Source organism: Lithobates pipiens, unplaced genomic scaffold (genome assembly GCF_037356315.1).
Source record: "Lithobates pipiens isolate NorthernLeopardFrog02 unplaced genomic scaffold, aLitPip1_a1.2 Scaffold_8, whole genome shotgun sequence".
NCBI classification, from domain to species: domain Eukaryota; kingdom Metazoa; phylum Chordata; class Amphibia; order Anura; family Ranidae; genus Lithobates; species Lithobates pipiens.
Window position 1 is genome coordinate 573,255,577 of NW_027507903.1, and position 15,106 is coordinate 573,270,682.

Sequence of the window (15,106 nt, forward strand, 5' to 3'; positions counted from 1 at the left end):
GCCTTTCATGGTCCCTTACGTTGGAGCTCTATACAGGTATGTATATTGGTTCTTCAAGAACTTCTTTAATCTTATGTGATTGCTGTTCAGGCAGACAACTAATTTATCCCTTTTCTTTATCTCTATTTTTATCCCTTTCTTCTTTCTTTACTTCCCTATGAACTAACAGCTAAGCATTATGATAATTTGGAAGTATTCTACCACCTCATTTGTGCTTGAACACTATATAAAGTTGCACTATGATTGATTCTTTGCTCTTGTAACTTTGGGCCTCATTTATCTAAATGTATAAAAGAACTGCTTGCATTAACAATCCAACTGCTTTCCATTGTAATTTTGTGCTGTGCCTGTTTAAAAAGCCAAGTATTTAACCTATGGGCCATGTGTGTCCTCATATTTGAGCACCATCTGGTCTTTCTTTAGGTTCTGAACCCTAAAGTGTTTTCCCACACCAAGGATGTGTATTGCTGGTGGTCCACATCCTACATTTTGGGAAGCACTTGTGGAGATTTACTAAAACTAGTGCAGATAGAATCTGGTGCAGGTGTGCACTGTAACCAATCAACTTCTAGGTTTTATTGTCAAAGCTTTAATGAACAAGCTAAAGTTAGCAGCTAATTACTGCTTACTATGCACAGCTGCACCAGTTTTAGTAAATCTCCCCCACTGTGTTAAGACACTAAATAACACTGAATATGTATTACAAATTCAGAGTTATTAGCGTAGAAAGCCAAACCCTATGGATTGTCCAATATTGGAGACAGCTATAACTTTACTGTCTTGATACCCACCTTACAGATGAATCATTCCCAGAGGACTTCTCCATTCTCATCACTCTGAAAGTAAGGAAGGGAGCACAGTTCTTCCTCCTCTCTGTTTACAATGAAAAGGGAGTGCAGCAGCTGGGTATTGAGATTGGCCGATCCCCTGTCTTTGTTTATGAAGATCAACATGGAAACCCTACCCCGGAGAACTACCCCTTCTTCAAGAAGATCAACTTGGCTGATGGCAAGTGAGTAGTCTTGTATAAAAAACAAGAGACCTATGTATCTCTTGGTGTATTAAGGATCTAATATCAGTGGGGTATCTATAAATATGCTATAATACCGCCTCTTCATTAACAGTTTATAGCACTACCTATGAATTACATATGTTACAGCTTACCAATTTTTAGATGCCATTGTAGGTGGGGTATAGTGTGTGTGGCAGCAATAATTCACACAGACAGGTACAGGGCAGAACTTATAATGAAATAATTCAGCAACAGTTACATTAAACTGGTGGGCAGGTTAATCGGCTGGACGTACTCATAGGTTCCAGTAACATGAAAGGAGCGGATTCTAAATGGACTAACAGTGTCTGTTAAGAGGAGCAGAATGCGGTCTGGTCATCTAGTTCCCAATTAGGAAGGTGTCCAGGAGAGTTGTGACCCTACGCTTTCAATCCTCATCAGGAACTTTTCCCTAGTACTATCCCTAATGGTGGGGTACCTGTCCCAACTCTACCAATTCACATAATGAGCTCCAAACCTGGGAACATGGGTCTTATATAGGCTCTGCCTGACCCAAGATGGATGTTAGATTAACATAGGGTGGCAGCATCCAATAGGATAGTTTCCCCAGTAACCTAGGAAACCATAGATTAACCCTGTTTCTCTTGTGCTCCTTTCCAACAAGTGCTGCTGCAGAAGAGTGCCACAGTCAGTAGAGAAAGTAGACTGCATCTGCCTACACGGTGGCTGCATTTGTTTTCTTTTTTCAGAGCATTATTGCAGCATGTTGGTGTGAGCTGAAATAATCACACTTGTGCGACTTGTCATGCAACTTTGGACATCAAAGTTGCATGACAAGCCATTCCCCATGTTTTCAAATGATAACCAGTCATATATGCATGACTTAAAGTTGCAGAAACTTCAAAGTAGTTCATGCACTACTTTGGTCTGACTTTCATGCAACATGAGGGCCATAGACTTCAATGTTAACCCTCAAGCCCCATACACAAGATCAGATTTTCTGCTGATTTTTGTCTTCAGATTTACCAAAACCATGTAGTGCAAGGGCCTGCTGAATTGCATACACATTGAAACTCTTAAGGTTTGATCTCATATTATATGGTTTTTGTAAATCTGCAGAAAATCTGATAGTGTGTATGGTGCTTCAGAAGTTGCATTAAAGTCGTACCGGAATGTTATACAGTGCAACTTGTGTTCACCAGTTGTCCATTATCACTGGTCAAAGCCAAAGTTGCACCCATCCAAAGTTGCATCAAAGTTTCACCAAAGTTCCACTTAATTGATAGGCTGTAGGAGGTTTTAAAGCATTGCCCATGGACAATTTTGGGTAGCATAGTTTTTCGCTATTCTATGGTCACACACATTTTTGAGGCTTGATTTATCTGATGTCAATTTACTCTACACAATCTCATCTTTTATTTTTTACAGGTATTAAATTGCGTTTGTGTATACTAAAATTAATTAATGTAATGTATTTTATACTGAAAATATAGATTTGATAGATGGGGGGGGGGGGGGTTTAAAATGTGCACTTTAACGTGTGTAAAATGTAAGAAAAAACGCTGCAGCAGTGAAGTGAAAGGGTTAAACCTCTCTGGTATCTCTTTAAGCTCTGCAGGTATAAATGGAGCTAATCTGTGCTAGACAGTTAAAAATGACAGAATTCCACTTTGGAAATTGAATCCAGTGTAAATATGAGTCTGCTACAGCAGAAACAACTTCAATAGAAGCAATTGTTTTACTAAGTGGATTTTTGGTAAGAATGCTAGGTAAATGTTCCGTACAGCGGTCGGACAAGTAGAAGCACGTCAGCCATCTGTCTAAATAGCGTCATGCATGGAGGATGATAATAGGATGTTATTAACGGTAACAGACTTTCCCAGGAAGTGCAGACCCTGGTACAAGTTCCTTAATCTTTACACTTCAAAGTGATTTCTACTTTCCCATTTATTTACTGGAGACAAGTGCAGGATTTCTTAGCAAAATGATGTATTTGGCAATCATGTGACCTTTTACATGCTAAAATGACAACTTAAAACACTGATATAACTGAAACGTAATTTATAATGCATGATTATTGCCTACTCATTAGAGCTCGTTCACACCAGTGTTTCCCAACACAGTCCCAATGCATAGACAGTTACTGTATATTTCATCATTTCAGCTCACACCAACATGCTGCAATAGTGTGCTTTGATAAAATTAGAATATGTTGCAATTTTACATAATGCGCAGCCACATGTAGAGTTAAATGGACTGTCAAGTTTATTAAAGTTCAGCAAGCCCTTGAATTAACTTTCATGTGTCAAGGAACCCCAACTAATAATTTCTACTTCTACAGCTTACAGCACATTTACATCAACAGTATGTTGAACTATAAGAATAAATAAAACAATAAGGAATGTGGTGTACTTTACATACTTGACACCCACTGTGGGTAATGGGTATTTTTTTGGTAATAGTAATTAAACAAAATTAACAAAAATAAAGACCAGAAAAGAAGTTTGAGAAGGTTCACCTTAAACTGGTGCTCATTTAAAAATGGGCCCTCTCATACTGGTGGGCACTGGAAAGATTGCTCAGTTCATTGGAAGTCAGAGGGAAGAAATCTAGAACCAAGCCACAAAACAGGGGCTCCTTGTGCTTTGGTTCTATGTTCTTTCCCATCGTCTCAGTGGACACTTTGAGGCTGCACTGTTTTGTGTCATTCCTTATGTTATTCCAGCTGTGGAAATTTCATCACAATGGGGAGGTACCAGTCCGGTGCCCAATGTGTCTGTATTTTTTCTTGTCCAGGTGGTAAGAAATCTTCCTACTTTGGTGGTCTGTGGGAAGAATGTTCTGTGCATTGGTGGTCAGTTGGAAGAATGTCCCATGTATTGGTGACTCTATACATTGGTGGTCAGTGGGAAGAATGCTGCCTGTAAAAGCCTACCTTGTATAGACATCCAAAAGACTGAGACTACTGCTGAGCACAATCATTTTGGATGTGATGTCAACAGACCCAGTAGACCCAGAGCTTTCACAAAAATTACATTCTAAAGGTTATGGAGGTAAGGGGAGGGACAGAGGAGCTGGATCAGTGCAAATAGTAATTAAAAACTCCCAGAAGAGGAGAGCACTATGACATGCATGGAGGGAAAAGGCTGTGCTAGGTAATTGAGTAGTCACATTTTCTAGCAGGTCCAGAGGTATATTGCAAGTGAATAAAAATCATTAAAGGATAAGTTCATCCTTCTGCACACGTTACACTCATATTTAGGGTGTAACATTTAACATGTTCAGCATTTGACCCTTCTCCCCCTAACCCAGTCCCTCCTTGTGACATCGAGCCAGACATCTTCTCCTCACACCCGCTTTCACAATTCAAGAGAGCGCAGCCGTGTGGGGCACCACCCACACAGCCGCATCATTGATTCACAGATCCCTGTGAATCAATGAACTACAAGTACCATCAACCTTTGTTGCTGACACCTTGTAGTTCTTAATGAACTAGCAGGGCGCTGATGAGTGCTCTAGGTAGTTCATTGAGGTTCCTGTCATCCAGTAACTGCCTGTCGGTATCGGAGGTAAGGGCAGACAGCTTCACAGACAGTCTTCAGGACCGTGGCATTACACCCACAATCTGCTGATGCTTTACAGGCTCCTGCAACAAACAAAAATGTGCATTTATTATTTTTTGGGAAAAATGAATTTATCCTTTAATGTAAAGGCAAAACACTGCAGGTAAGCATTGAAATACTTACATTTTTATGCTTTCACTTGCTGTGTTTTAAGTTTGTGACAGGATCTCCTTATATTGAACTTTTGCTGGCTGTGCTTGTGCATTGAATCTTTATAGACTTGCATTGAATTGCACTTCAAGACTGAAGACACAGCCAGCACTGAAGATCAATTTTGCTGAAGGGTTTAAACATCAGACTAGGCCTGGGCTTTTGAGGTAAGTAACCAGCTGGGTGAGAGGTTTTAGTATAGATTAGTTCAGGGGCTTTGGGAGGCATTGCCAAGTGTCCCGGATCATGCAGTACAGTCCAGGGATTTTGGACACTGTCCCACGGGCTATGCTGCAGAATCTATTCTAATTGCCAACAAAACAGAGTGGCAGTGGGATGCTAAATTTACTGTTTCAGCACTCAAATAATGTCAGTAATAGGAGGTAATGTGAGCTCTGCCCAGCAGTAAAAGTAGAATCCCAGCCTGACATCATTGTGGAGTGGCAGCAGTGCAGTAGCATGCGATCAGGTAAGAAGCACCAAACATCATTAAAGGGTGTATAATAGTACTACCACAGACCACTAGTGACAGGGGTATTTTAATTCTAATGCTGTCCACCAGTGAAGGCGGGTTTTAATATTACTGCCACTGACTACTAATGAAGGTTGGTTGGATGCTGGAGGTTATTACTAGGGCCACCAAAACCATTGCTGGGAGTCTTTACTGGGGCCAATGAGACCAATGCTTGAGATGGGCCTGGGTGTGGGAGTGAGCCCCATTGGAGACGTTGATGCAGTCTAGAAAACAGTTGGATCCCACCTGTTTTAAATCTGTAGTTAGTGGAATTTGTTTTTCTGTGGTAGCAGAGTTTATTGCCCCCCGTGCTTCTACTACAGGCCAATTGTATAAGTCTAACAAATCACAGATTGTGTCATCAGTTAAAGCCTAATAAAAGAGCTGAAGTATGCAGTTCTGCAAAAAAGTAAATAAAATAAAAGTATTTGTATTAGAGTTTTAGAGTAATTGTGTGCAGGAGCACTAATAAATATGTAATCATATTAAATAATCTCAATCCCTTGTGGTTAGTATTGCTGCCACCAAGGTTAAAAGTTAATTCCCTCCACTGTTTCTATTACCTGATAACTTCTATTTAGAGCCCGGGTGCCTTGTATTGTACTAGACTTGACTTAGAAAAACATTATGTTAATATCAGTGACAGCACTGTCATGGTTAACATTGCCACCTGTTTCAGAAAGAGGGCTGCAAGAGGGCCTTATCCAAATTTTGCTATTTAGGCCCCATGATTTGTAGTTACACCCCTGGCTAAGGCTTATTATTGGGGCCACTGTCACAAAGGATGTGGGGGTATTATTGGATCCACTGACACAGATCCTGGAGACTCTTATTGCATCTATTGACACCAATGTTATTGTTTCCACTAACACCAATGCTCGGAGTTATTGTTTTGACCACTGACACCAACGATAGAGCTTTCTTTTCTTGCACTTTCTCTTCAGTGTACTCCTATGTTGTCTAAAGCATAACACAGAAAAACCATAAACCAATATCCACTTTATTCCCTAGGCCCACAAGTTTTCAGAGAGCACCATATTTTTCTTCTCATTCCCCCAAATGTGTCCCTTCTAATTATTTTCAAATGCCAATAAATATAGGGAGGGTAGGTTACCATTATTTTTATTAAAAGAAAACTTGCACTTTAAGTGGTTTTCGCAGAGTGGGGAAGTGAGATCACCATTTGAATTTATGGTTCTGTAAGCTTTTAGTTGGAAATTAAGGTTTTATGTCTCACTATTTCAAAATTGTATTGAGTCCAATAGCTGAAATATATGCCATGGATACAGCTGCATTATTTCAGCAATCTGCGTCCTTTACACTAAATACAGTACATGAAATGTGTAAAATGTTGCATGGATGCATGTCTATCATAATTAAAATATTTGTATCTAAAAGGCTGTGAAATGGTCATCAGTGGTCCTTGATAGTTATATGTCACATCAGCAGCGATATCCTTCCTAGAAAACTCCAGGGGAGATGCTTTATGGCGCTGTGAAAAAAAAGGAAGACCTGTGGTTATGGAAACCTTAAAACATTACAATAAATTAAACTCTCCTTTCATTTGTGTTTTCTTACTGCTTACAAGAACCAGCTATTAAGTGTATGGCAATGGTGCTTGAATCAATTACGTTTTGTATGGAAAGTTAAGCACTCATAAAAATTTAATTGTGCAATCCTACTGGCTGGATTGATGCAAGTGAATATCTTACAATTAAAATAAAAGAGCATTTTACAGAAGAGATCGTACATTTTTAAATCACATTTACAATCTGCTTGTGTCTAATGAAACATTTTCCAGTATATAAAAATACAGTTTTTTAACACTCCATTCAGAGCTTTCAGATATATTGGATCTTATGCAAACCTTAATGGTATGTTAGTCTTTGGTACCCAAAACCTGGTGCAGGATGTCGGTGTGCAGAACATGTGAATTTCACACTATGCACACACAAATCCAAATATCATCTTTCGTTGACAGTTATCATGACCCTACACTTAGCCTGCCCTAAATTTTAACCACTAACCTCACCCTAAAAAGTATCGCTTTATCTCTTAACCAAACGTTTAATACAGTACTTGAAAATATTTTTGGGCTTTAATTCCTCCTGCTGTTTGTCCCAGAAAATCAACATTTTGAGTTGTCACCAGTACAGGAATAGAGGGAACCCTTACAATTGGAACATCTGTTCCTGTGACATCTAAGCCCTTGTACACGTGGTCGGATTTTCCGACAACTTTGTCTGACCGGGTGTATGCAACACCAGTTTTGGACAAAATCCGTCGGAAAAAATCCGACGGATTTTGTCCAAAACTGGTGTTGCATACACCCGGTCAGACAAAGTTGTCGGAAAATCCGATTGTTCGGAACGTGATGACGTTCGTTCGTTGCAACGGGACTACGTTGCGGCTAGTAGCCAATAGCTTTGGTCTCGTAATTTGCTCTGAGCATGCGTGGCACTTTGTCCAACCGGAATTCTCTACAAACAATCGGACAAAGCCCGATCGGATCATGTTGTCGGAAAATTTTATATCCAGCTCTCAAACTTTGTTGGTCGGACATATCCAACAACATGGTCCGATCTGACTTTTTCCGACCTTGTGTACAGGGGCTTAGAGGTGATTCACTATAGAGAGAATTCCCGTAACTTCCTGTAATGTGCATGCAGGGTAGGGGCATAATAACCAAATTCTGAAATATAACCCTTAACATTTAGCCTAAGTCTAACATTTAATGAACCCCTCCATATTTACTCAAGCCTTAAAGAGGAGTTCCACCCTATCTTACACCCATGACCCCACTTGTAGCTGATACCGGTGTCTGTAATCTTTGGTAATTGTTTTTTTTTTGTTTAGTTATCTCTTTTCTTTAAAATTCCCTCAACTTCACACCATTTATTGACTCCTGGGATATCAGTGTCATCAATCCCAGACATCAACACGCATCCTCCACTTTTGGCATTGCGTTATTTCAAAACTGAAAATCAATGATTACACTGATAACAATATCCACTTTCGATTGTACTAGCAAGTAAAATCACAGGGGTTCTTTTTAAAAAAAAATTGACAAGGAGACTGGAACTCCGCTTTAAAGTAGGGATTCACCGATGCCACTTTTTTGACACCGAGTACGAGTACCGACACTTGACATCATGTACTCGCTGATACCAATTACCAATCGACTACGAAGAGGGGTGGTTTGGGAGGTGACGGGGTTGTTGTTTGGGAGCCGGGTGATGGCAGGGTGGGAGGGGAGGTGTAAGTGAGGGCAAGGTAGTTGAGGGTAGGGTGAAATAGGGATTGTGGGGTGGGAGAGTATAGATGGAAAAGGCTGTGATTGCTGGGGGGGTGATAGGAGGGTTATTGGGAGACATGGGGCAGAGGTGACAGCTGGTAGAGGGAAGGAGGAGACAACAGGCAGAAGTGACTGCAGGTATGGTACAGGAGACAGTCAGAGACTGCAGGCATGGTACAGGAGACAGTCAGGGACTAAAAGCATGGTACAGGAGACAGCCAGAGACTGCAGGCATGGTACAGGAGAGAGTCAGAGACTGCAGGCATGGTACAGGAGACAGTCAGAGACTGCAGGCATGGTACAGGAGACAGTCAGGGACTAAAGGCATGGTATAGGAGACAGCCAGAGACTGCAGGAATGGTACAGGAGACAGTCAGGGACTGAGGGAATGGTACAGGAGACAGTCAGAGACTGCAGGCATGGTACAGGAGACAGTCAGAGACTGCAGGCATGGTACAGAAGACAGCCAGAGACTGCAGGCATGGTACAGGAGACAGTCAGGGACTAAAGGCATGGTATAGGAGACAGCCAAAGACTGCAGGCATGGTACAGGAGACAGTCAGGGACAGAAGGCATGGTACAAAAGACTGTCAGAGACTGCAGGCATGGTACAGGAGACAGTCAGGGACCGCAGGCATGGTACAGGAGACAGTCAGAGACTGCAGGCATGGTACAGGAGACAGTCAGGGACTAAAGGCATGGTACAGGAGACAGTCAGGGACTAAAGACACGGTATAGGAGACAGTCAGGGACTAAAGGCATGGTATAGGAGACAGCCAGAGACTGCAGGCATGGTACAGGAGACAGTCAGGGACTGAAGGCATGGTACAGGGAGAGAGCCCCGCTGCTCAGTACAACAGGATACCGCCAGTACAGTGTCTTCATACAGAGTCCCCCTGTTCTCTGCCTCAGCATCCAGCCAGGGAGAGCCCGGATCCAGTGCTCTGTGTGGTGGGAAGTCAGAGCTGGAGGAGGAAGGTGTGCAGCAAGGAAACAATGCTTGTAGACTATTAGGATGGGCAGGCCTGCACCTAGCGATGCCAATGGGAGGAGGAGGCGGGGAAGGCACTGTCCGGAGGAGAGGAGGAGGCGGGGAAGGCACTGTCAGGAGGGGAAGAGGAGGTGGTCCGCTCCCAAGCGACGTCACTTCCGGTATCAGTTTCCGATATCGGAGCATTTTCGTACCGGTATCAGAGCAAATGGCTAGTATCGGCGCCGGTACTGAAACCAGTATCGGTATCAGTGCATCCCTACTTTAAAGTGTATCTAAAACCATAACCTTTTTTTTTATTTGTTAAGAATGTGAGATTTACAGTCTATATTTTTCCTGGTGATCACTGTCACTGGGACTAAAAGTCAGGTAATATTCATCATTTTATAGTTGTCATTTGAATGGAAATAGAAGAAAAATCTTCCAGTGGGGACATGTACCATGCCGTGGCGGCCGGTACATAAGGAGCACAGGGGCTCTACCCCCCCCCAAAGTTAGTTTGCCAAATAAGAAAGCTAATCATAGAATGATGAGAATATTTTTTAAATAAATGATAATATGACTAGCATCTTAACATTGTAAATTGTTAGTCACATTATCATTTATTTAAAAATAAATCGTTTTATGTGTATGCACTGTGTGGGGCCCCAGACTAATGGGTATCTATTAGGTCCACCAATTTTTGACAAGCATGTGATTTGAGCCTGAGGCTCTAATTTGCTTGTCTTAGGTTGTTCTCTAGGTTAACATAGAAGCTGATGGGTATTAAGGGAGCCGTGACTTCCCAGCACTGGAGGGCTCCATTTGTAGGTAAGTTTCAAGGCATTCTCTGGTGAGTGCGGACCTGGAGGGGTTTGCCTTGTGCCCCCCCCAAAACATTTTGTAAACACAAGCCACCACTGGTACCACCGTGATGGGCAAGCCTCAATAACAAAAGGCATACAGATTTGTTTTGGTCATGTCTTTATTTATTATCCATAGAGGTATGTTTAGGTATATATAAAACATGTTTTAGGGCAATTACAGTGTACCTTCATCAGAGCTTCTTGTATGGAACTAGTGTTACTAAGGTATTTTTAGTAACACAGAGTTATATAGCTTAAAAAAAAATGATTTGGACCTTAGAAAATATAATTCTGTTAGCAAGTTCCATTAACTAGTGGTTCCCAATTTAATGGGTTGCCCAGCTCTCTCTGCTATCCTTTGCATGTATAACAGAACCCTGTTTTCTGATTTGTGGTAGAAATGGAAGCATACACTGTGGAAGACCTAGCATCCCACTGCTGCCACCAAATCAAGTCTGATCTGTACTAATCTGACTCAATCTTGTATATATTGTCTCATTTTGTTGTGGACTCTTTGCTGTGATCGTTTGGGGTGTGGCTATATTCCAATGTTCTATTGTGTCTGTCTGCCTTGGATATCACATGATGTGTATCTCTATGGAGGGAGGAGGGATGTTGTTGTTTGTCACTCTATACTGGTGTTGTCTGGTGACTGGGTGGGCTAAAGGGTCTTGGATTGTGTAGTACCGGACAGAGGAAGCATGGACATCTTGAGTACAGGGGTCCATCAAAGCACAGGCAGCACAGTGGTGTAGTGGTTAGCACTCTCAGCTAGTAGCAAGTGGGGTCACTGGTTCGAATCCCAACCTGCCTGAAGTTTGCATGTTCTCCCTGTGCCTGCGTGGGTTTCCTCCCACACTCCAAAGACATGCAGGTAAGTTAATTGGCTTCTGTCCAGAAATTGGTCCTAGTATATGAATGGGGACCTTGGATTGTTGGCTCCTCAAGGGCAGGGACCAATGTTAGTGTGCAATGTACAGGGATAGGGACAATTGTAGAAACTTACTCAGGATGGACTGGTGTCTTTATTCAACCTTAGTAACTATCACATACATTTAACACTGATGTATTGAATATTATTATTAAATTATAGTGAAAATTAAAAATAATGAAGGAGGCAAAAAGGAGCAAGCAGGGGCGAAAGGAAGGGAAAGAGCTTCTTGTCTATTAAATCTGAGTTGTTAAAGCGCAACTCCATACAAAGTGTTTTCTTTGGCTTTGCATGGAGTGAGTTAAAACAGTTTTTAAATGATTCCTGCGTTCCATTAAAGGGGTTTCTCTTCGGTTCCTGTTCCATCTATCTGACACCAGACAGAAAGTAAGGGGAAATCTCCCAAATTGTAACAGAGGCAGAGATAAAATGATGGTTGAAGATCTAAGCCTCCAAAAACTGGAAAAAATGTTTTAACTGGAGTTGGGTGCCTATAAATATTGAAATTATTGTATAATCATAATATTAGGTAAGTATAACCATTTGGAAATAATATAAATTCCCATCTATTCCATAGAGGATGAATTTATTAGGAGGGATTTTCTGATAAGAAAACCAAGTATTCCACTTTCTCAGAAAAGAGGCATGTGTGTTACTCAGCATAAAAATCAGTTTTACATTAAAGTGCACATAAGCCAAAAACAAGAACAACTGAAAGGAGTTTTAACCATTTCCTACTGTGTCCAAAATGAATAAAACATTATGGCTTTGGATAAAGTTGAAGGGCTCATTCCCACCACAATGCTGTGTGTTGCAATGCATGCTTTTTGCTGCGTTTTGTTAAAGTGGTTGTTAAAGCAGAGGTCCACCCTAAAGTGGAGCTTCCGCTCATTGGAACCCCCCCCCTCCGGCGCCACAATTGGCACCTTTCAGGGGGGAGGGGGGTGCAGATACCCGGCATAGATATCTGCAGAAGGTACGCCCCTTTCCGCAGAATCTACGCCCCTTTCCGAAAATCCCCCGCTGTCTGCTGGGAAACACACAGATCCCAGAGACAGAGGGGACCATCCTTACTGCGCAGCGCGACTCGCGCATGCGCAGTAGGGAACCGGGAAATGAAGCCGCAATGCTCCACTTCCTGATTCCCATACCCAAGATGGCGCCGGCAGCACCCGAGAGACGATCGAGAGATCGGCTTCGGGTGCCGACATCGTGGGCGCGCTGGGCGGGTAAGTGTCATTATTTTAAAAGTCAGCAGCTGCAGTATTTGTAGCTGCTGGCTTTTAAAAAAAAAACGGCGGACTCCCGCTTTAACACACTTTTGTTACATGCTGCCATCCTCTCTGCAGCATTATACTAATTATCCCTGTGCCTGTGTTCTGTAAAAAAACTGCAGGATTGTACCCGTACAAGCTCCGTTCCCGGTGCTCAGCTGATTTCTCTCCTTCCTCGTCTCTCCGACTCACAGCTGCAGTGGGCAGGGCCAAGCCCTCCTGCTCACGTCAGCTGGGGAGGAGGGGGGTGGCACAGGGATTTAATTGTCATTTAATAAATTGATGCCTTCACATATCACTATGGACAATCCATTGGGAGAACTCAGAAAAAAATTGGTGGCATTAACACTAGGATTTTTTTGCATCCGAATTTTATTAGTGATTGTAAGTCTAGTGTATGAAAGCTTTTGAATGAAAATCTGTAAGCGGTGCCAATAACAGTCATTATATTCTGCATATATACAAATCTCTGCAATTGGACATAGATGGAAAAACTACTAATGCCGCGTACACACGACCGGACTTTCCATCAGAATAAACTCTGACGCTTTTTCCGACTGAGTTCCGCTGAAATGGACTTGCCTACACACGATCACACCAAAGTCCATTAGTTTATAACGCAATGACATATGACAGGACTAGAAAAGGAAGTTCAAAAGCCAGTAGCCAATAGCTGCCCTTGTGTCGTTTTGGTCCGTCGGAATAGCATACAGACGAATGGTTTTCCCAATAGGAATTTATTCCGCCGGAAAGATTTAAAACATCTTCTATTTCTAGGTCCATCAGAATTTTCAGGAAAAAAGGTCCGCTGAAGCCCACACACAATCAGAATATACAATGAAATGATTCCGTCTGACCTTTTCTGACGAAAAGTCCGACCGTTAGCATATGTGCTATAACCAGCTTTAACTGCTCCCTACTGCATGCAAATAAAAATAAGGGTTTGGTTTAGATTTGCTTTATTGCATATAATGTACATTCTCAATACATTATAAAATAGATTATAGCATTCTATAACCAAGCTTTCACCAGGGTTATCCTGCTCATGTTGAGGTTCGCACATACATTACAAAACACTTGCCAATTCTGATGTCAGATCAGGGAACTTTTATATGTTTGTAGGGCCATCCACAATCCCAACTAAATCCCCCTAGCTGAGTCTACATGTAGGAAGGTTAATCGACTCGGATGGCTTTTCCTTGTCAATCACTAATATCTCCTCTGAGACAGGGCAGGGCCACCACTGTGCTCCCCTACCTTTCTTCCATAGATACAAACATACATCTTTACCTGGTGCAAACCTAAAAGTCTGTGCAAAGGTCTTTATTTAGAAAGATCAGGCTAACCATGTAAAACAACCCTGCCACCATTTACTGTTTGTGCTGTTTTGTCATCTGTAGTTTGCATGGTCTTATATGGAATAAATGTGTTTTGCAATGCATACAAACCATGGGTCTGTGTCTTATGGTCTCTGACAGGTGGCATCGTATTGCACTGAGTGTTGAAGGAAAAAATGTGACCATTTACGTGGACTGTGAGAAGAAGCAGACCCAATTCCTGGACCGTGATGACAACGCCATTATCAGCACAGAAGGGGTTACGTTGTTTGGGACACGACTACTTGATGAGGAGGTCTTTGAGGTAGGACTAGAGACATATGCTTATGTTTTCTGCTCTTCTTTCCACTGTTGATAATTAGGCCTCATCTTTCAAAAAGGAATCGAACACCAGTAGTATATGTCCAGCCTAAACATTTTCTTTCAGTTTTGGATAGAGTGGGGAAGGGTTACAACCTCTGTGGGGTGCTACATCTCCACTCTATCCAAAACATTTAAAAAAAGCTCTGGTTAGACTTATACCTTTAAATGAATGAAAAAGGATTGTTGACTTTTGTAGGTTTTGGATAAATGTCATGAGCTCTAGGTCCCATTTTGGTTTTGTGAAGCATCTAGGATGTGTTTTAGGCCAACAAACATTTCATTATGACTTCTGCTGTTTTTTGAAGAGCTTCACTTTATGGGTCAGTATATTTAATACAGAAAAAGTAATTTCTCTAATATTTTAAGAGCTCTATTTTCTGTTATAGTTGTTTATTATTATTATTATCATTGTCCTTGAAAGGAACAGTATACAACACTGGCAGCTTGTAACTGAGTGTGTTGGGGTGGGAGAAACTTTTAATGGGTGTACCACCTAACTTGTAGGTACTGTTTGTGTCCATTTTAAAGTTTAGGATGATCTTGCCTACCAACTCCTATTACATTCTCCATCATATAAAATACATTAAAAGGAAACAGAAGGGCAGGACTCCCTCATAAAAGCCATGTGTCTAGAAACACAAGAGCAGAAATCTCACCACCAGAAACCCTGAGAGATATAGGAGACCTGTAAAGCAGCCTTACTCAATCTTTTTAACATGGAGTAACCCTTGAAATAATTTTCTGGTCACGGTACATCAAAATTAAGAAGAA

The 15,106-nt window shown here is 41.6% G+C and overlaps 1 protein-coding gene across 2 annotated transcripts in view; it reads left to right on the forward strand.

Annotated features, from left to right (window-relative positions):
* The window catches only part of COL5A3 (collagen type V alpha 3 chain), a 266,605-nt gene that overhangs the window by 94,923 nt on the left and 156,576 nt on the right, over positions 1-15,106 (forward strand). For both annotated transcript variants that reach the window (XM_077470190.1, XM_077470191.1), the window contains exons 3-4: positions 799-1,012; positions 14,114-14,276. In XM_077470190.1, coding sequence (XP_077326316.1) covers positions 799-1,012; positions 14,114-14,276 — 377 coding nt within the window. The remainder of the gene's footprint in view (positions 1-798; positions 1,013-14,113; positions 14,277-15,106) is intronic.